We start from the raw sequence: 22576 nt of genomic DNA on the forward strand, positions 1-22576 counted from the left end.
CACAGATGTACACAATTGTAAAATTAAACAGTCCAAGTCATAAGATGCAATCTTTATTGTCATAAAATAAGGTCCATGAAAGCTATACTTTCCAAAGTTTATTCTCTTAAAACGAATGTTCAGAATATCATACAATGTATCTTTGTACAACATTCCCTTTATAATAGGAAAAAGTGGGAGCAAATGAAATGCAGAAATCTGAGAAACTAAATGTTCACAAAACACTACAAAATCTTAACTATTATGCAACATGGTACATGAAATGGAAATGGTAAAAACACGAAAACTAAATCAAGTACCAGCAGTTTAATAATAGAGGCTGGTTGGTGTGTGTATGTCCATATGCAAATAGACACATGCATACACACATACATATGCAGCCAAAACATGGTTTAGAGTAACTCATTAAAAAATATGACTGAGCACCTCCTTATACCAGGTACATATGTACAGGTCCACTACCAATTTCTAAGACTATACATTGTCATAACGAACAATGAAGCACTCAAAAAACAAAACAAAACAAAACAAAACAAAAAAACCAGCAGTTAAAATAAGATTGAGCTGTATATGTCTTCAAGAATATCCAACATTTTAAGTAAACAATTCTTAAGTAAACAATTCCAGCAAGAAGATATAAAATCAAGTCAAATAATTGGTTCAGTCTATCCTCATCACTCTATCATTGACTCAAAGGAATTCTCTAATGTAGTGCAATAGAAGAATAAAACAGATGATAAGTGTAAGTAACGAAAAGAATGTTATTTCTTCCTATTGCAAGATTTCATTCTTGTCTTGAAGGGTTATAAGAGATACAGATGTAGGAATATGATGAGGAAAACAGTCATTATCAGCAGAATTTGGAACAAGACTAATTTCCCTACAGCAAGGATTAGAATCATTGTCCCCTCTAAAGTGGACAAATTTGGTCATTATAAGATGCCTCAGTGGCTCACGCCTGGAATCCCAGCATTTTGGGAGGCCGAGGCAGGCAGATCATGAGGTCAGGAGTTCGAGACCAGCCTGACCAACATGGTGAAAACCCGTCTCTACTAAAAGTACAAAAATTAGCCAGGTATGGTGGTGTGCACCTGTAATCCCATCTACTCAGGAGGCTGAGACAGGAGAATTGCTTGAACCCAGGAGGCAGAGGTTGCAGTGAACCAAGATCATGCCACTGTACTCTACCCTGGGTGACAGAGCGAGACTCTGTCTTGAAAAAAGAAAAGAAAAAAAAAAGATGCACAAAAGCTTCCAAACTGTAGAAATAACTGGGTTTGATGACATATATCCAACTTAGAAATATCATGTATTGTATACAGTGCATTTGGAGTACAAATAATGCTTCTAACATAGAATACAGTTTGCTATGGAAGCAACATTGTAAATGCTGGCCAATTTTTCATGTTTGACCATAAAAGCTTGGGTACTTGAAGTTTAGTACTAATGAACTCGTGTGATCTCTACCCCCAAATACATTTATTCCAAAAATACCAACCTTCGGTCAAGTGTGAACAGTTATTCTAAACTCAGAATTTAGAAAACTTTTTCTGAGGGAAAATGAAACCTAATAGTCAGTTCAGCCAATCAAGAATATAGCTTAACTCCTAACTGTACAACGACAGGCATTTATAGGTTTGTTTTCACAAACAGGAAGTGGAAGGAAAGTATCTTGTTAAATCTCTTCATTCTCACTCTTATATGTACTAAGAGAACATACATCTCTAGATCTCCAAAAGAGAAAATACTTCTTTAGAACAGTCACTTAAAATATGCTAACCTAAACAATAAAGGATAATTTCCCATAAAAAGAACAGATGCCAGAAATGTGGTTTTCCTGATATAATCATTTACAGTGGGATCATTCTTAAGTATTCCTAAATAGTTGATTGTCAGTTTACATGTGTGAATATTCATTTACCCTTATAATCCTTAGTGTCCATGAATATAAATATTTATAAAACTAAGATTTTTCCCAGGAAGGCCATCTTTCAACCTCCAAATTAGATGGTGTATCCCATGCTCATAATATCCAATATTTTTCCTTCAAAATATTTATAACTATAAAGAAATAACTTAGTATATGATGTGGTTTGGCTGTGTCCCCAACCAAATCTCATCTTGAATTGTAATAATCCCCATGCGTCAAGGGTGGGGCCAGGTGAAGATAACTGAATCAAAGGGGCAGTTCCCCCATACTGTTCTCATGGTAGTGAATAAGTCTCATGATATATGATGGTTTTATAAATGGGGGTTCCCCTGCACAAGCTCTCTCTTGCCTGCTGCCATGTAAGATGTGTCTTGCTTCCCCCTTGCTTTCTGCCATGATTGTGAGCCCCCAGTTCCAGCCATGTGGAACTGAGTCAATTAAATGTTCCTCCTTTACAAATTATCCAGTACTGGGTATCTCTTTATTAGCAACATGAGAACAAACTAACACAGAATAAAATTAATTATTTAATATCATCATACACAAACACCCCTTCCTCAGAGTGAAAACACCAGGAAGGCAGAAAGTTCCTTTTGTCAGACCTACCCTGATCACTGATGTATTCTGAATATATAAGCACAATACTTGGGAGAAAAGGGGTACTCAATACAATCTTTTGGAATAAATAAGTAAACGATAAGTGAATAAGAAAAGACTATCTGATAACATGATATACCTGTGCTATTTATATATTTATATCTGTAATATATATTTTTATATATATAGATATAGTCCATATATTATGATATAGTAAAAGTAATGAGAAGTAGAACAAAGGAAGTTAGTTTATAATAGTTAAACTGAAAGTTTACCATATCCATACCTCAATGCACAAAAATATAATAGAAAAAATGTATACTATGAAAGTAAACTGTTTGGATTTAAATCTCAGCTCAGCTAATTACTATGCTGTGTAACCTTTAACAAGCCACTAAGCTTCAGTGTCCTCATGCATGAAATGGGGGTAAATCATAGTATCTATGTTTGAGGATTACTGTGAGCCTAAATGAGTTAACATGTAGCAACTGGTTAGAATATTACCTGGCACAAAGCAATCACACAGTAAATGTTTCCTAGTTTATACACTTTAATATTATTATTACTACTACTATTACTACTTCTATAAAACCAGTCCATTTAAAGTATGTCGTAAATAGGAAAACTCAGAGGAACAGTATGAATTAAATTAAACTCATAAGGTGACTTTAGAAAGAATGTCTTTCTGAGAGATGCGAATGATGGAAAAATAATTCAGTTTCACAAATTATTTGCTAGGATGGATAATGACAATAGATAATTATAACAGTAGTAATAGGAGAAATCTGGCTCTATTCTAGCAGTATGCCTATATGAACATTCAATTTTCATAAAGACCTTATGAGGTTAGTACTGTTGTCCTATTTACACACAAGAAAACTAATATAGAGAGGTTAAATTGTTCAAGTCACATAGCAAGGAAGGTGAGAAATCAAGATTCAACTCCATGTTGTCTTGCTCTACCACATCTTGAGATAGCTAATTCCTTCACTCATTCATCAACAAAATAAATAGTTTACTTATCATGTCCTAAGATTTGTGTTTGGAATTACGGATAACTTAAAATATAGTTACCTTCCTTGAGAAACTCACAAACTCACTGAGAATAAATACAAATAAGCATCTATTCCCATACAGGTAGATGGCAATTACAGGTAGATGGCAACTATTCCCATACAGGTAGATGGCAACTACTGAACGCTTATCATGTGTTAGGCATTTTACTAAGTGGGGTTTCCATTGATTCCTTATTCTACTGCAACCCTACAGAAGTGAGTTCTATTATCTCATGTTTATCGATTTAAAAAGACAGCTTAGTTGGATTAAATATAAGCTTTTGATGTTTTGCCATATTGACTCTAACGTTTCACATTTCTTAAGAGTTCGATAGAATAGCATAAGAAAACAGACGAAGAATAACTATTTCAGCCATGGGACAGTAACAACTAGAGAAGCCTTCACAGGCATCTAACATTTTGAGTTGTATATTGAAAACTAAGCATGACTTCTTCTGTCTAAGAAGGGGATGGACATAGCAAACAGAAGGAAAACTATATGCACAGTGATGAGAGCAAGAGATCCCCTAAATATTCAGAAAACAGAAGCAGCTCTACATGAGTGGAGAGCAAGGGTACTGAATGTGAGGTGTAAGAAATAAGTCTTCTCTGGCAAGTTGGCACCAGACTGAGAAGCCCCTTTATATGTCATACAAGAAAGTCTGCACTTCGTTCTGACTGAAATAAGGGGCAAGAAGGGATTTTAAGAATTCAAGTGAAGAAATTAGCAAACATAACCAATAGCAGTGTGGCAGTTTCATTGGAAGAAGTGATTATAGGAATATAGTTCAGAACTTTTTCAGCAAAAAAAAGAGACGTACTTTTACATACATGAAGTATAAAAGTCAAGGGTGAGGCTTCATAAACAAAATACTATAAAGAGAATTATTTTAAAATGCTATTAAATAAATGACTTAAAACACAGATTATACTAGGTGATTGCTTAATTGTGCCTGAGGTAAACTGTCTTTGCAGTGCTTTGCCCTATGATTAAAGAGCTCTGTGTTCTAGATCTACTTTGCCCTTGAATTATTGCACACTTAACAGTATCTCATACATGAGACAAAGTGGCCACTTGCCCCACTTTGAAAAACAAATGATACTATATTTTATAATGTTCCAAAGAAATCTGAATACCTAATATTGCAAACTGTTTAACTATTTTCTTTTTTTATTAACAACTTGAGGCCCATCTTTTCCAAAGGTATTTCTTAATAATTTTTTTAAACTAAAAACCTAGATGTTCTTATTCTAAGAAGTATAGCTGCTATAAAATCAGTGACTTTCTCAAGTCAATTTGAATTTCACTGACTTGATACAGAACAAGTGAAGGGCAGATAAGAAGCAATGTGTTAGCCAAAAGGTTTGAAAAACTAAAAGTCAATTCAGCTAAGATCCTGGAATGTTGAGAATTATAAAGAACAAGAGGTACTTACTTCCAAAGCTTCAAAAAAAGCAGCTAAATTCAAGAAAATATTCATCCAACGTTTACCTTAGTAATAATCCTATAGGTAATGAAAGTTTCTATTGTAGTAACGTGACTTTCAGGTTCATCAACTGTGATGAAGAGATCCTTTAAATCTGGTTCATCCTCAAACTTGATTTGGTTTATCATTGATAAAGGGGACGTTGGCATCATAGGGCTAAAGGAGTTCATGTCCATCAATGAGGCATCCTAAGAAATAAAACATTCAAAAATTAATATCAATAGAAAAATTAAACTCTTCCATTTCTAGATGCTATCAATATTAATGAAATAGATCAAGAACAAAAAGGATTACTGGGCTTTTAGTTAAATGTGGCATATTGAACATATATTTTTACCTGTTTCCTCTTAAAAATCCCATCCAAAAGATGACAGTAAAGAAACAAACAAACAAATGAAAAGTACAAAGCCTCAAGGATTGCTATGGTTTGAATGGTTCTGTTCCCTTCAAATGTCATGTTGAAACTTAATCCCCAATGCAACAGTATTAAGAAGTGGAACCTTTAAAGGTGATTAAGTCATAAGGGTAGAGCCCTCATGAATGGTACTAGCCACCTTATAAGAGGGCTGTAGGGAACAAGCTAGTGCCTTTCTTGCCTTTTCACCTTCTTCCATGTGAGGACACAACAAAAAGATACCATCTTGGAAACTGAGAGAATCCCTCACTAGACGCCAAAAGTGCCAGCACTTTGATCTTGAACTTCCCAGTCTCCAGAATTGTGAGAAATCAATTTCTATTATTTATAAATTACCCAGTCTCAGATACTTTGTCATAGTAGCACTAACAGACTCAGGTGAGGATAAGAAGCAAAAACTACGTAAATGAAAGGTGCCAACTACTTTTTGGAAACTGGAGAACTGATCATCAAGCGGTAACTTAAATAGCAGAGCAGAGAAAACTGGAAAGTAATACTGAAGAGAAGAGTAAACTGGAAGCAAGGATATTTATGATGTAGAATGCCAGGAAGGTTCAAGAATTGGAGGCACCAAGAACCTGTAGACATAAAGGTTGTGGCAGAGCAAAAACCAGATGATTGGTATTAAGAAGATCTAATAAAACAAAAAAGAGCTAGAACCTCAGATTCCCTCACCTACCCTAGGCAATCAGGTAACTTTCCCACCCCAATTTGGCAGAACACTGGAAGTTTACTTTCTGAAAGGTCTGAACTTGAGGGCATGCAGTAGGATAGGGGGAGAGGTCCTATAAAAAGCCAGCTATCAAGTGAAAGTCCTGCATACCAGACCCAAAGACATGCAACCCTGTTCACCGGATCCCAAGAACGTTGGCAGGAAGGTGCAATCCCCACCCCATCATAATCCATTCAGGCTGTTTATTAAAGAAAAATACAATAAACTAGGCTTACAAACAACAGAAATTTATTTCCCACAGTTCTAAACTAGGAAGCCCAAGATCAAGATGTCAGCAGATTCAGCATCTGGTGAGGGCCCACTTTACAGAACAGCTTCCTTTCACTACAATCTCACATGGTAAAAGGGGTGAGGGTCTCTCTGGGGTCTTTTATAAGGGCATCAACCATAATCATGAGAGCTCCACCCTCATGATCTAATCACCTCCCAAAGACTCCACCTTCTACTATCATCGCCTTGGCAGTTAGAATTTCTAAGTATGAATTCTGGGTGGACACAAATACTCATAACACAGCACCCACCATAGTTGGAAGTTTCCTCTCTTAGCTGATATTGGAGGAAAAACTGACAGTTGTAGCCCCCTAATGAATTAGCCAGGTCTCTGTATAACCACCCTACATTGAAACCCCTACCGCGCATGCAGAATGTCTACTCTGCTTTTTATTATTTGGTGTAGGAACTACCAAACATCTGAACATGAGGGAAGGCTCTGATGTGAAATAAAGTCACAAACAAACCAAAACAGAAGATTAAAGGAAGCAGAAAGAACAGAGCATAAACACTTTTTAAAAACCATGAAATCACCAGAAAGATAACAGAAAATATTAAATCCATGAATGAGAAAGCATGCTGTTTTTAAAAAAACAGAGAACAGCAACACCACCAACCAAAAAAGAGACTCATGAAAATTAAAATATGATAACAATATAAAAACGCAACAGAAGGTTTGAAAATCAGAGCTCAAGAACTGTCCCACTATGTGAACCAAAAGAACAAGAGATGGAAAATGAGAAAATTTTTTAAAATGAAAGGATTCAGGAAGGCAGTGCCTGAATAAAAGGAATTCCAGAAAATGAAAAAGAAAAATATCCTTGACATAAAGTATTTCCAGGTTGATAGGGCCTGTGAGGTCTCCCCAAAATGAACAGGACACTGGTTGGGTAGGCAGTACTCCTACAAGCATCCATCACCATGACATTTCATAAACTAGAGATTTTTAAATTCCTGAAAGATTTAAGAAAGAATATAAGTAAAATAAAGGAGGAATCTTGGAAATCAGAATGGCATCAGAGTTCTTAAATGGTGATGCTGGAAACTACATAATAAACTAATGTCTTCAAAATTTTGAGAGAGAAGTATTTTCCACCTAGAATTATACATACCCAGACAATTGTCATTCAAATATACAGGTAAAGTAAAGCCATTTCAGACATAGAAGATTTCAAAAAACGTCCCATGTACCTATTCTTTGGAAGCTTCTTGACTTCTCCAAAATAAGGGAATATGCCAGGAAAGAAGATACAGAATCTAAAAACAAGAGTTACAACAGAAGATCAAAGTAAAGGAAATATCCCAGAAGATAATGTTCTAGGTTAACAGTTTTGCAGCAAACCTAGAGAACAGCCCATATACACTGGACCAGGAAAATAAATATACAGGGTGTCAAGGAGATGACAGGGAGAAAGAATAAAGGAAGCGAGGAAAGAAGGAAAAGGGGATGGTGGAAAACAGAACAAGAAAGGGGAGTAAGCAAAGGAGGAAAGGAAAAAAGGAGAGAGAGAAAAACAAGAAAGGGAATGAAAAAAGGAAGTGGAAGGAGGACAAAAAAGGAAGAAAAGGAAACTGATAGAATAATGACATAAATCTGACAGGAAGCATGCCTATGTTAGATCTGCAGATAAATTATAATTGGTACAAGAAAGTTAAGGAGAGAGAAAGCAAAAGAGAGAAAAGGAGGGATGAGAAAACTTTTACTTATTGAGAGTAAGCCGGAAACATGTTGCCCCATTATTCCTAAATAGGTCTGTGTGTATTTTCAGAAAACAAGAACTCTTCTATATAACCATAGTACTGATACAGCTATTTGAATCAGGAAATTAGTACTGACATAATACAACAGTCTAATCCACAGATCCTTTTGAATTTCTGTGTCCCAAAAACATCCTAAAAAGAAAATGTTCTTCCTCTCTGGTACAGAACTAAATCCAGGTTCATCTGTTACATTTAACTGCTATATCTCTGGTCTCCTTCAATCTGGAACCATTTCTCATCTTTTACTTTCTATTATGCTATAGACCTATCTGAAGCTATTTTATAGGCAATGTTTCCTTTTCTCAAATACATACATATGTTTTTCTCTCTCCCATCATCTTAATTTATCGCCATTTTAAGGTAGATCCAGGTTTAAGAAAAAAATTATTTTTATCCAGAGCCAAGCCATATAGTGAATTATGATTACATTTTCATTCTTCTACTGCTTTAAAAAATATCTTACAGTGATAAGGTTTTGCTATGTTGCCCTGGCTGGTCTCAAACTCCTGGCTTCAAACACTCCTCCTGCCTTGGCCTGCGACAAGGTTTGGTTGTGTCCCTACCCAAATCTTATCTTGAATTGTAACTCCCACAATTCTCATGTGTCATGGGAGGAAACTGGTGGGAGATAATTGAATCATGGTGGCGGGTCTTTCCCGTGCTATTCTCCTGATAGTGAATAAGTCTCATGAGAGCTGATGGTTTTGAAAATGGAAGTTTCCCTTCACAACTTCTTTTTGCCTGCTGCCATACATGTAAGATGTGACTTACTCCTCTTTGCTTTCCACCATGATTGTGATGCTTCCCCAGCCACATGGAATTGTAAGTCATTAAACCCTTTTTCCTATATAAATTGCCCGGTCTCAGGTATGTCTTTATCAGCAGCATGAAAATGGACTAACACAGTAAATCGGTACTGAGAGTGGGGCACTGCTGAAAAGATATCTGAAAATGTGGAAGCAACTTTGGAATTGGACAACAGGTAGAGGTTGGAACAGTTTGGAGGACTCAGATGAAGACAGGAAAACGTGGGAGAGTTTGGAACTTCCTAGAGACTCGTTCAATGACTTTGACTAAAATGCTGATAATGACATGGACAATGAAACCCAGGCCGAGGTGATCACAGATGGAGATGAGGAACTTCTTGGGAACTGGAGCAAAGGTGACTCTTGTTATGTTTTAGCAAAGAGACTGGTGGCATTTTGCCCCTACCCTAGAGATTTCTGGAACTTTAAACTTGAGAGAGATGATTTAGGGTATCTGGTGGATGAAATTTCTGAGCAACAAAGCATTCGAGAGGTGACTTGGGTGCTGTTAAAGGCATTCAGTTTTACAAGGGAAGCAGAGCACAAAAGTCCAGAACATTTGCAGCCTGATAAAGCGATTGAAAAGAAAATCCCACTTTCTGAGGAGAAATTCAAGCCAGCTGCAGAAATTTGCATAAATAACAAGGAACCAAATGTTAATCCCCAAGACAGTGAGGAAAATCTCTCCAGGGCATGCCAGAGGTCTTCATGGAAGCCCCTCCCATCATAGACCCAGAGGCCTACAAGGAAAAAGTGGTTTTGTGGGCTGGGCCAGGGTCCCCATAGTGTATGCAGCCTAGAGACTTGGTGCCCTGTGTCTCAGCTGCTCCAGCTGCTTCAGCTATGTCTGAAAGGGGCTAACATAGAGCTCAGGTCATGGCTTCAGAGAGTGCAAGCCTCAAGCCTTGACAGCTTCCACATGGTATTGGGACAGACAATGCATGGAAGTCAAGAATTAGGGTTTAGGAACCTCCACCCAGATTTCGGAGGATGTATGGAAATGCCTGTATGTCCAGGCAGAAGTTTGCTGTAGGGATGGAGCTCTCCTGGAGAACCTCTGCTAGGACAGTACAAAAGGGAAATGTGGGGTGAGAGCCCCCACACAGAGTCCCAACTGGAGCACCACCTAGTGGAGTTGTGAGAAGAGGGCCATCATCCTCCAGGCCCCAGAATGGTAGATCCACTGACAGCTTGCACTCTGCCCCTGGAAAAGCCAGACACTCAATGCCAGCCCATGAAAGCAGAAAGATGGGACTATGCCGTGCAAAGGCACAGGGGAAGAGCTGCCCAAGACCATAGGAACCCCACCTCTTACATCGGCATGACCTGCATGTGAGACATGGAGTCAAAGAAGATCATTTTGGAGTTTTAAGATTTGACTACCCCACTGGATGTCAGACTTGCATGGGCCTGTAACCCCTTTGTTTTGGCCAATTTCTCCCATTTGGAATGGGTGTATTTACCCAATGCCTATACCCCCATTGTATCTAGGAAGTGACTAACCTTTTGATATTAAGTTCATAGGTAGAAGGGACTTGCCTGTCTCAGATGAGAGTTTGGACTGTGGACTTTGAGTTAATGCTGAAATGAGTTGAGACTTTGGGGACTGTTGGGAGGGCATGTTTGTTTTTGAAATGTGAGGACATGAGATTTGGTAGGCACCAGGGGTGGAGTGATATGGTTTGGCTGTGTCCCCACTCAAATCTCATCTTGAATTGTAACTCCCACAATTCTCATGTGTTGTGGGAGGAACCTGGTGGAAGGCAATTGAATCATGGAGGCACGTCTTCACATGCTGTTATCATGATAATGAATAAGTTTCACGAGATCTGATGGTTTTAAAAATGGGAGTTTCCCTGCACAAGCTCTTTTGCCCTGCTGCCATCCATGTAAGACATGACTTGCTCCTCCTTGTCTTCCACCCTGATTGAGGCTTCCCCAGCCATGCAGAATTTTAAGTCCATTAAACCCTTTCTCCTATATAAATTGCCCAGTCTCAGTTATGTCTTTAGCAGCAGTGTGAAAACAGATTAATAAATCCTGCCAGAGTGCTGGAATTGCAGGTGTGAGCCACTGTGCCAGCCCAGTTTTTGTTTTCCTGAGTGTTCATTATTCATTTATTCATTCTCTCTCACTCCAAACTATATCAGTGTATATATGTATAGTGCTATTTTTTATTTTTCAATGTTGATACCATCAATAGGTTTTCCAATAAGGAGACTAAAGAGTATAATATTTTGTTTAAATTAATTATATGACTATAGACTCAAATTAATTATATGACTACAGACTCACAGATTCCTATTTTATTCAGTGGATATAATTCATTAACATCATAATTTATTTTGATGTTTAAACAGTTCCAAGTTTGACAAGTGGGAGTCCCTTAAAGCTGCACCAGTATGTTTTTGATATGTCTTCATTATTCTTTGAGCACTTTACTTTTTAGAACAAGATGTTTCAAGTTTATAATACTTTGTTCTTTCCCTGCCCAAGCTCTGGAATCAGACATTTCTCCGAAGAGCTCTGATTCGTTTTTGAGAAGATTGGTATTTACAAACCAAGATATTAGTGCTAGGAAATAAATGTATGAGACATACACATACATATATACACTGATATAGTTTGGATGTTTGTCGTCTCCAAATCTCATGTTGAAATGTGACCCCCAATGATGGCAGTGAGGCCTAGTGGGAGGTGTTTGGATCACTGGGGTGAATCCCTCATGAATGGCTTGGAGCCATCCTCATGGTAATGAGTAAGTTCTCAGTCTATGAATTCTGGCAATATCTGGTTTATTAAAAGACCCTGGATCGTCCTCTTTCTCTTGCTCCCTCTCTGGCCACAGGACATGTTGGCTCTCCTTCACCTTTCACTACAATCGTAAGCTGCCTAAAGCCCTCACCAGAGGTAGCTGCCAGCACCATGCTTCCTGTACAGCATGCAGAATCATAAGCCAAAATGAACCTCTCTTCTTTATAAATGACCTAGCCTCAGGTATTTCTTTATAGCAATGCAAGAATAGACTAACACACACACACGCAAACACCCACACACGTACACACACACGTACACACACACACGTACACACACACAGACTCATACAGCTCTAGATCTATGGTAGATATAAAATACGAAGGGTACACAAATTAGACTTATATACCTCTATTTCTTTTTTCTTTTTTTTTTTTTTTTTTGAGATGGTGTCTCACTCTGTCGCCCAGGCTGGAGTGCAATGGTGCGATCTTGGCTCACTGCAACCTCCGCCTCCCAGGTTCAAGCAATTCTCCTGTGTCAGCCTCCTGAGTAGCTGGGATTGCAGGCGCCCGTCACCACGCCTGGCTAATTTTTGTATTTTTAGTAGAGATGGGGTTTCACCATCTTGGCCAGGCTGGTCTTGAACTCCTGACCTCATGATCCACCCACCTTGGCCTCCCAAAGTGCTGGGATTACACGTGTGAGTCACCATGCCTGGCCTATATACCTCTATTTCTAATTTGATATGTCATGGCTTGTCTAGCCTTTCCCTTTTCCATATTTATAACACTTTTTGCCGGCAGTGAGAAGCCTGGCTCCTATTATCCCAAATATGTTTACTTATTGGCTCAATTCCCCTGTACATAACCAATCTCCCAACCACACTGGCTGCCTCCTCTGCTCTGACCACATAGGTCAAGGCAGCCTTATTCTCAACCCCAACCATGCAGGATGCCTCCTCAGCTTCAATTTCAACTGGCACCACTGGTCATCTGCTCAGTCACCTTCAATAGTTTTGTCTAAATAAAAGAAAGAAAAAGATGGGAAAGGAAAGGCTACATGTTATTCTTTATAAATAAAATTAATTGAAACATAAGGATAATTACAGTAAACTTTAAATTCAAATAACGGTTCTTTCACATGCAAAGATAAAGCTAACACTCTCAATAGGATGAGTTATTTCTGCAGTGGCAGTAAGAACTTATTCTCCAGCTCTATACTTTTTCTTTTAGATACATTTGTTCCCCTAAAGTAGCGATACAGATGTTGGAATCAAAAGTTTTGTCTGTTGTTATGCATAAGACTACAAAGTTAACTGATGTATTTGAATATTAAATCTGCAAGAAAGCCCATTTTAGCTTAGCAACAAGGTTAGCTAGTACTGAGTTAAAAAAAAAAAAAAATCATTACAAAGGAGGCCAAAAATGGCTTCTAGTCCTATCTCTGCCATTGACTAAGCAGGCACTGAACCACTAATTCGGCCTTTCTATGTTAAATTACAAAGTTGGACCTGATGATTTCCAAAATATCTCAGATCCAAATGCATTAATAAAGTACTGATGTTTTAAGAAGAGATACTTTTTTGTGAAACTATGACTGGGAAAAAAAGATGAAATCATAATATGGAGTTGTTTTCTCCTCAAACCAAATCAATAAAAATGCTTTTGAATCATCAGTAATATTCAGAACACTGCTCTAAAGGCTCTTCCCACAAAAAGTTTAGCTCTGTGAACTATAACGCAACATTTAGATCATCCTTCAATGTAATAATAGAAGAGATATTATCATAGGCCATGCTAACTGAAGAAAGAAGATTAACAATAGTCATAAAGATTACAAAGATTCAGCCTATTCTCACAAAAAGATCTGTGATCATTTAAGCATTAAGCAAGAAATAAAAGACAAATTTCAGTTGGATTAATCAGATACAAAAATATAGAAGCAATAGATGTCTTGCAAAAAAATTTAGTAAAATATATCATTTTATATCTCTATGAGCAGATATAATGAATTCTATCCATACGATAGAATACAATATAGTGACTTAAAGATGATTTAGAAGACCATACAATAACTTGGAAGAACTTTCACAGTATGTTATTCAGAAAAAAAAAAAAAGGCAAAATATAAAATTTGTGTAAAACCAGATTCCAATGTGTGTGTATGAGTATGACTCGGGGGACGGGCAGGGAGGGAGAGAGGGAACTTAGCAGCTATTAAAAAAAAAAAAGTTAACAGGAATTATTCCAGATGTTGGGATTGCTGTTGGGTTTAATATTTTTCTATGTGATTTTCTGTATTTTCCAAATATTCTAAAACATATGTTATATTTTGTAACCAGAAAAAATGTTAAAATTGTTAGAGTCAACATTGTACATGATGTGCTCAGAGACAGTAAGAACCATAGTGATAAAACAGTTGCCTAGGGCTGTTTTGGCAGAATAACTTGGATTATATTTGATTTTTTTCTTAACAAGGTTGCATAGTTAAATAATGGGATGCTAACACAATGAAATACTAAGCAGCCATTAAAAACAGAATTTAGAGCTTCCAAATAAATGTGTAATCAGCATGTACAAAAATCTCTCTCAAAAACCATTTCATATAAATAGCAACTTTGTAAGCTGACAAATTTTAATTTGGTGGGCAAACGTACTTTGTATTTTACTGACATTATGTGCAAACGTGCTTTGGCATTCTTTTTGCTCACCCTTCCAACTCACCACAGCCTACTTCTTTTACCTACTACATAATTTAGCATTCTATTTCTTCTGCTTGAAATGCATCCTTTTGTAGAGTGGGAAAGATCTGCATGAATTTACAAAGGCTCACAATACCAATGAGTATAGTGTGGTGTCATAAAAATATGCTTCGATATCTAGCAAAGGCAGAAAATTACAGGCTGAAATTTAGCAACATTCCAGATTTCAGTGGAAGGATTTAAATTACTATGAATCACTCAAAAGCATTCTTAAAACCTCAATAAAACTGACTATCTAAAGTGTTTTATATTCACTTCAAAAAAAGGAAAGAAAATATACTGACAATACTTAAAAGACTTAACATTTGGACATGAATAACTGAAGAAAATAAGTGTTTGGGAAGATCCAAAGAAGCAATTAACCAAAAAGAACTCCATTTAACCTTTTGCGGTTGATGTGTTTCAGGAGAAATGGATCATTAAAATTTGTTCTTTCCAAACAAAGGTCTCACCTCCCCAATAATGGATGTGTGTCTCCCTGTCTGTCTATTTGGATATAAGACCATTATCTTAGGGTCATCTAAACAATGAAAATATATCTTTTTGCTTTTTCCTTCAACAGATTACAGCAGAATAAAAATTATCTGTGTGACAACTCTCTACTTCTTAACATTTACTCCTATAGCTAGAACACTGAAAATGCACACACACAAGAAAATCCTGGGATGGTTTCAGGCTGAGATTTGAGTGTTTAATAGAGAAGAAAGGCTGTGTTGCAAGAATTCATGGTCTTTTATCCATACTCCAAAACAATACATCCGCTGACTGTCAGAAAAACCACTTAAATAACTTAACTGAAATAAATGGATTGGAATGGTGTTAGCATGATAACAGAATTTATTGCAAAAATCACAAATTAAGTGTAAGTTTTTCTGTTGTTACTCGGGGCTTATTATAAGCATTTGTTATGGGTCGAATTGTTACCTCACCCAAATTCATATGCTGAAGCCCAAATCCCCAGTACCGCAGAGTGTGACCTTATTTAGACTTGGGGTCCCTACAGATCTGATGAAGTTAAAATGAGGTCATTAGGATAGGCCCTAATCCAATTATGACTGGTATCTTTATATAAAAAGGGTAAATCTAGACACAGAAACATGGACAGAGGGAAGAGGATGTGTGGAGACACGGGAGAACACAGATCTATAAGCCACATTGAGAAGTCTGGAACAGATCCCTCTCTCACGGCCCTCAGAAGGAACCAACTCTGCTGACTTCTTGATTTCAGACTTCTGGCCTCCAGAACTGTGAGTCAATACATTTCTGTTATTTAAGACACCCAGTCTGTGGTACTTTGTTACAGCAGCCCTGGCAATCTCACACAGCATTTCTGCACTTAAAATGGTACACAATAAAAATCTGGGGATGGAGGCAAAGTTAAAAGGAAGAAATTGTGATTAAGATATTTCAACCTTGCTCCATTCTTTTTAACAGGTTAGTAGTCAACTCCAGGAATTTCTGGGAATGCTTTTTTCCACCCTCCTTTAATGCAATTAGATGGTTCCAACATTCTACCACTGAAATAAATAAATTAGATAGCTGAAATTTAAAATAAATGATGGTTTGTCAATATTTGAGTGCTGAGGTGATAAATAGCAATAGAAATAGGTTAAAAGGTGAGATATGACCTCTTTAAGAGGTGTCCTCCTTTAATGTCCCTCATTGAAATGCTACTCAGGAATGTCTCATAAATGTAACGTGAATTACTCTGATAATACTAAATCACACCCACCATCTGTGCACAAACAGCTATCTTCTTTTTACAAGTCACAGGGAAAAAAATCCATGTGAGAAGTGTAATAAATCAGAATACTGGCATGAAAAGGCCATGCAAATAAAATTGCTGATGCACAAGAAACACGCACACCCAAGAGACATCTGGTAAAAAAGCAACTTAAGGTGGAAGGAGTTTGAGAAACCATGTTGTTAAGAAGGACACTCATCTTGATAGGCCTAAATTTAGACTTGCCAGCTGTGTTTTGGTTTACAAATCCTTCCAATCTGCCTGCTTATAATAATAATAAAAATGAGAAAGGCTTTCTGTGGAACACTGTTGAAAATGTGACTGGGGGAAAAGCCAGCCTCTGTCATATTCTATAAAGGGGCATACAACACTCTAATCTTGTTTGACATGATTTCCATCACTACATAGTATATATACCCTTACATACATATATCACAATTTATTTATCCATTCTTGTGTCTCTAGGTTTTCTACTTTGTAATGGTGCTGCCTTGAATATGCTTGTACTTCCTCAAGTTTTATATACTACAGAGCTATAGACTGACCTTAGAAATTTTACACATAATTTTATTTAACATAATTTTCCCTTCTGGCAGAAAAAAATAAGAGTGGTATAATAAGAGAAAAAGTCTCTGTACATACACAGTGCTAAAGTTAATCCAAGTTTACACATGTACCAGCTGAGTGAACTTGGTCAAGTAACTTTTCTGAGGTTCAGTTTTCTTACTTTCAACTTCTTAGAGAGGTCATAGCTCACCTTAGATCACAGAGGACTAAGAGGATAATAAGATAATAAATGTGTGGTACACAATGTCTGCTTGAAGGGTTTATATGAATTATCTTATGTAAACCTTACCACACTCCTGTAGAGTATATTTTTCCCCCTTGTTAGAAAGACAGAAATACTATTGGTAGGTGCTCTTTCTCCTCTTATTTTCAGATTAAATTACTTGTTCGAATAGTAACTGCTATTAAGTGAAAGAAGCAGGATTTGAGCTAACGGCCAATAAGCTCAAGTATGACAGGGGTCAAAATCTTACATCAAAATATGACAGGGGTCCCTGGGACTCATCACTGAATTCACTTTTTTTCAATTTCCCATGAAGTTAAATAAAAATCTAAAGCAAGAATAAGTAAATGTACGTAGTCAGTATACAGCTCTGTAGCATACAGAACGTGAGGAAGTACAAGTGTATTCAAGGAAGCATTGCTGGAAATTAGAAAAACACTAGAAACAGAAAAATGAATAAATAGTGAAATAGGCATATAAGGGTGTACATACTACAGAGCAATGAGAATAAACTACAACTTCATACAGCAATATGGCCAATTCTCATAAACTAAGTATTAGGAGAAAAAAAGCAAATTATAGGAGAATTTGCACAGGATGGTATCATTTTTTAAAGTCCTAAAACATTCAAGGCTCCCAAATCAGTAAATCTTTAAAATATATTACTTCAAGATACCTATATAAACTTCCATAAAAACCAAACAAATGACAAACATAAAATTCAGATTATCCATTTATTTTTCATAGGAGAAGGATAATCTACGGAGGGGAACACAGGGATGTCAAAATTTTTTAATGTTTTATTTCTTAACCTGAGGAGTGGAACATGGATGCAAATTTTATCATTCTATTACCAAGAATCTGCAAAAATTTTCTGTAAAGGGCCAGATGGTAAATATTTGTGGCTTTATAGGCCATCTGGTTTCTGTCACAACTTCTCATCTTGGCCACTGTAGTGTAAAAGCTGTCATAGACAATACACAAATAAATAAGTGTGACTGTGTCCCAATAAAACTTTATTTATAAAAGGTCAACCAGATTTGGCCCACGAGCTGTTGCTTGTTCTGGCTTTACACTATAGATATTATATAGACAGCTATATAATATAAACAGATATTTTATAAATATGTATATTGTTTCATATGTATCAAAATATTACATAATAAAAATCATTTTAAGTTTTCAAAAGGTATGTTTGAGTAGGATAAGTATATAGTGTCTTTCCACAGTTTTTTTTTTTTAATTTTTTTTTTGTTTTAGAGACAGGGTCTTGCTCTTTTGTCCAAGCTAGAGTGTAGTGACACAATCACAGTTTATTGTAACCTCAAATTCTTGGGCTCAAGAGATCCTCCTTCTTCAGCCTTCCAATTACCTAGGACTATAGGCAGGAGCCACCATACCTGACTATTTATTTAAATTTTTTTGTAGAGACAGGGTCTCACCATGTTGCCCAGACTTGTCTTAAACTCCTGACGTCAAGCAGTCCTCCTACCTCAGCCTCCCAAAGTGCTGAGATTATAGGAGTGAGCCACCACACCCAGCCTCTTTTCAGTTTTCTAAAGAAACTTAGAAATAAAAAAAAATTCTCTTGACAAGTGGTAGGTAGGCAGAGGTAAGTTCCAGATTTGTAGCATTTCCCTTTCTGCTAGGGACATTTTTTACACTCAGACATATACACTCACAAATCAATGTTTTTAATCACCACAATAAAGACAACTCCATATATAAGCAAGAACAAATCAACAACAACTAAAATACTAAGGCTGAAAGGTAGGCAAGGCTCCCCAACTAAGCACATCCTCCAGCACACTGGTGCAGTTCGCATTTGTGCCTCAGCGGTATGTCATATTATTGCATGTCAAAAATATTTTAAAGCCATGAATGCAAAATCTACAAACGGTAAAAGGTCAACCGAAATGGCCTTAAAACAAGCTTGGGGTAATAGATACGCACATAAAACACAGTATCAGCCAACTACCCAACTATGTTTCAGTGATGACTAACTGGAAGCAAAAGAAACCAGGGAAAACAATTACTCTAACCAGAACTTCTGAAGAGGTTTAATATATGTCCTACAGACAGATAACGCTGCAGACCCAACTCAGGAATGTAATCAAAATGGTTTTAAGGAGCACAACCAGCTGACTGTGCCCTAAATAGGCATGGCAAAAATGGATCCTGTCTTACCGTAAACCACAACTATTCCCTAAACCAAAGTGTTGTCTTTACAGATATTCTCCTATCTGTAAGGGCCTAGATATCTAACTCCACCAACAAATTGACAGAGCATTTCTCAAGAGACAATATATGCTTATACATATATCGGGAAAACCAGTCGGTGATTAAAACAGATTCACCAAACATTCTAATCTCCCAGGAATTCTAAATTTCCTGGCAGATATTACATGTAAGGACTCATTCCAAGAGGGAATTATGCACATATTGTATCACTTAAGAAACAATACTGGTGAAAGTGATACCAAAATTCTGGAAATTTAAAAACATGTGCTCTAATTATTTCAAATTAAAAGTACCCTACCCTCCTAAGTTTTATCTCCATGGAGCCTTTATATCCATAGAAAATTTTTCCAAACTTTCCATACTTAACTAAGTAGATGTACATATAGCCCTATCCAGATTATCAATTTATTGCTACAATATTTTCCCTTACATAAGTATAGGTTCCTCAAAGATAGAAACCAGTATGTTTTTGTGATCCTCTGAAGATCTCACTACAAATTCAAAGTGGCTGCTTACACAAGTCAAAAACAAAATATTAATCTTATATACCATAATAGTAAATACTGAGCACTTTCTAAGTGCCAGAGACTATGTGCCTTAGCAACATATACATACATTATTTCATTTAATCCTCTCAACAATTTGATGGAAGTATAATTATCATTGTCCATATTTTACAGTTGAATAAATTTGTGGTATAGGGATGATAATCATTCTCCCCAAGTCACTCATCTCTTAATTTATAGCAAAACTCAACCACCCTCACCATCCACAAGCACACAAAAAGCACTCAGTATAGTATTTTGATTTCATTTAACAAATGTTCACTGGATGTCACCCAAGTGTCAGGCACTGGGCTGGGGATACAATAGTGGCCAAGACTGGTAGAGTTCCTGCTCTCATGAAGCTTATACTCTATTTGAGAGGGAAGGGGAGGGTACATATAATGAGCAAATAAATATATAGATAAGTAAGATAATTTCAGATAAGAAGAGTAAGTGTTAGGAGAAAATGGAGCAGGTTGTTGGATGAAGGGGCTGCAGGGAGCAGGAAGAATGTTTTCCATAGAGCTGTCAGGGAAAGCTTCTTTGAGGAGGTAACATGAGAAGGAGTCAGCTATACAAAACACTTGGAGAGCAGGATTGCAGTCGGACCGAGCAATGAGGCCCAAGGCAGGAAGAATATTTGAGGAACAGAAAGGAGACATATGGCTGGAACACAGACTATGATGAAGGAATGACCAGCAAAGCTCATTTCCCATTTGCTGTGTCAGAATTCAAGTATTCATATGTTTTATCTAATCGTCTTTTAAAAAGGGAGGAGCGCTCTATGATAAATGAATGTTACACCTGAAAATTTCAAAGTAAAACATTTGTTGCACAACTAGAGATTGTTAGGCATCGGTATGGTCTTATTCAGACTTTTCATGAGCATTAGCCAATTGGTGGTGATTAATCATATCTAATGCAGCTCCATTAATCTTGATTACACTTGAATAATTTCTTAGTAGAAAACTTTATTTCTTGTATTTAATACTCTATTTTAAAAATTTGGTTTTATTTATTCAGAAAGGTCCAAGATGCCATTTGCCTATAACTTTGCCACAAAACCATTGTTAGAGGTGGTCTGATTGTTCCTAATGATCCCTCTTCTTCCTGTGAGAGGATTACATCTCCTTGCCAGTTGCCAGGTGATTTTCAGTGCCTCCCAATTGGTTTGGCCAGTTACTTGCTTTGGACAACGGCAGTATCTGCGTAGAAGATCTGGGAGCCATTGTCTATTTCCACCAGTGCTCATATTATTTTCCCTCTGTCATAGGAGTGGCATGTCCCAGTTAGGGGTTACTGCATCAGTCTTGATCCCAAAATGAAGACATGTGGAACAGAGTCAAAGCCTAGAGCAGAATCACAGTTTAGCCACAGCTGACAGATACACGAGCAAGAAAGAAAACGTAATTGTAAGCAAGCCACTGAAATCGCGAGGTTGTACGGCAGCATAACCTAGTGAAAGCTGATGAAGATAGCATTCAATGTTCAATTAGATTACAAAATACACATGCACATTTTTCTCAGAACAAATTAGAGATTCGTTTTTTCTAATTTTCAAGATTCATATACCAAGAATTTGCCATTTGTTTCTGGTAACACATAAGGCTTTCATTTTTATCCCAAACAGACTTTTTCTCTTAATATTTCAATTTAAATGATTAAGCTTCTGTTTATTTTAAAACAAAAACTTATCTAAAAATAAAACTATGATATAAAATCATTTTTGTAATAGAAATGAATCTAAAAATATGACAAATGAAAGAACCTCAAAATTATGATAAAGTATATATGACTCTATTTATTTGCAATTACCTAAAAAGACAAATTTATATAAACAGAAAATTTAGATGACTGGCTTTTGTCTATAACAGAGAGAAAACAGACATTAACTGTAAACAGGCATAATGGATCATATTAGGGAGATGAAAATGTTCTAAAACTGGTTTATAGTGATAGTTGTACAATTGGTTAATTATCTTTAAAATAATCATTTACCCAAAATGGGTGAATTTTATGGCATGTAAAATATACTCAATAAAATTGAATTTAAAAAGAAAAAAAGAGCATGTCATATAAAAGCATTTCTCAATGTCAAAAAATAAGACAATTTTTCTATTTCAATGTTAAAACTGTTGTTTTAACCCTATAACATAAGTAGATTTTTATGTCAGTATTTACTAATAATTTTAATTGTCTTTTTTGTTAATACTAGAGGTAACACTCTATTATCTAGCTTGATTGATATACACAATCCAAAGTTAATCAAATATTCTGTTTAAACTGAGCAAAATCTTTTAAGCATATAACTCTTTACCTGTTTATTGAGAAAACTGTAAAGTATATACTTAAGGTGAGTCCAATGTAAATGTTTAACTTTCAGTCTCATATCTTCTTTGGAAAGTGTGTGACACAAATAAACAAACATGAATAAAATAAATTTTGAACACTGTAACCACATAGCTATTGAATCTGTGTTTCCTTTTGATCACACTAGCTACCTGTAAAACTACAGCAGGCTATCAGTTCAGAGTGTGCTAGAGCATATTATCAGGACCCTCAAGGATACGAACATAAAGCTTTATCTTTAAAACTCATGGAAATAAAGTATTCTTTTTAGAGTACACTAAGTTTAAATCTGGAGTCTTTTAACATCATTTTCTCAAAATATTTGTCATAACTTT

At 36.4% G+C, this 22576-nt stretch overlaps 1 protein-coding gene across 2 annotated transcripts in view; it reads right to left on the reverse strand.

Annotated features, from left to right (window-relative positions):
• Positions 1–22576, reverse strand: part of LOC105485449 (sorting nexin 7) — a 108355-nt gene that overhangs the window by 76580 nt on the left and 9199 nt on the right. For both annotated transcript variants that reach the window (XM_011747805.3, XM_071074422.1), the window contains one exon: positions 5075–5257. In XM_011747805.3, coding sequence (XP_011746107.2) covers positions 5075–5257 — 183 coding nt within the window. The remainder of the gene's footprint in view (positions 1–5074; positions 5258–22576) is intronic.

The sequence above is a fragment of the Macaca nemestrina genome, chromosome 1 (assembly GCF_043159975.1).
Source record: "Macaca nemestrina isolate mMacNem1 chromosome 1, mMacNem.hap1, whole genome shotgun sequence".
NCBI classification, from domain to species: domain Eukaryota; kingdom Metazoa; phylum Chordata; class Mammalia; order Primates; family Cercopithecidae; genus Macaca; species Macaca nemestrina.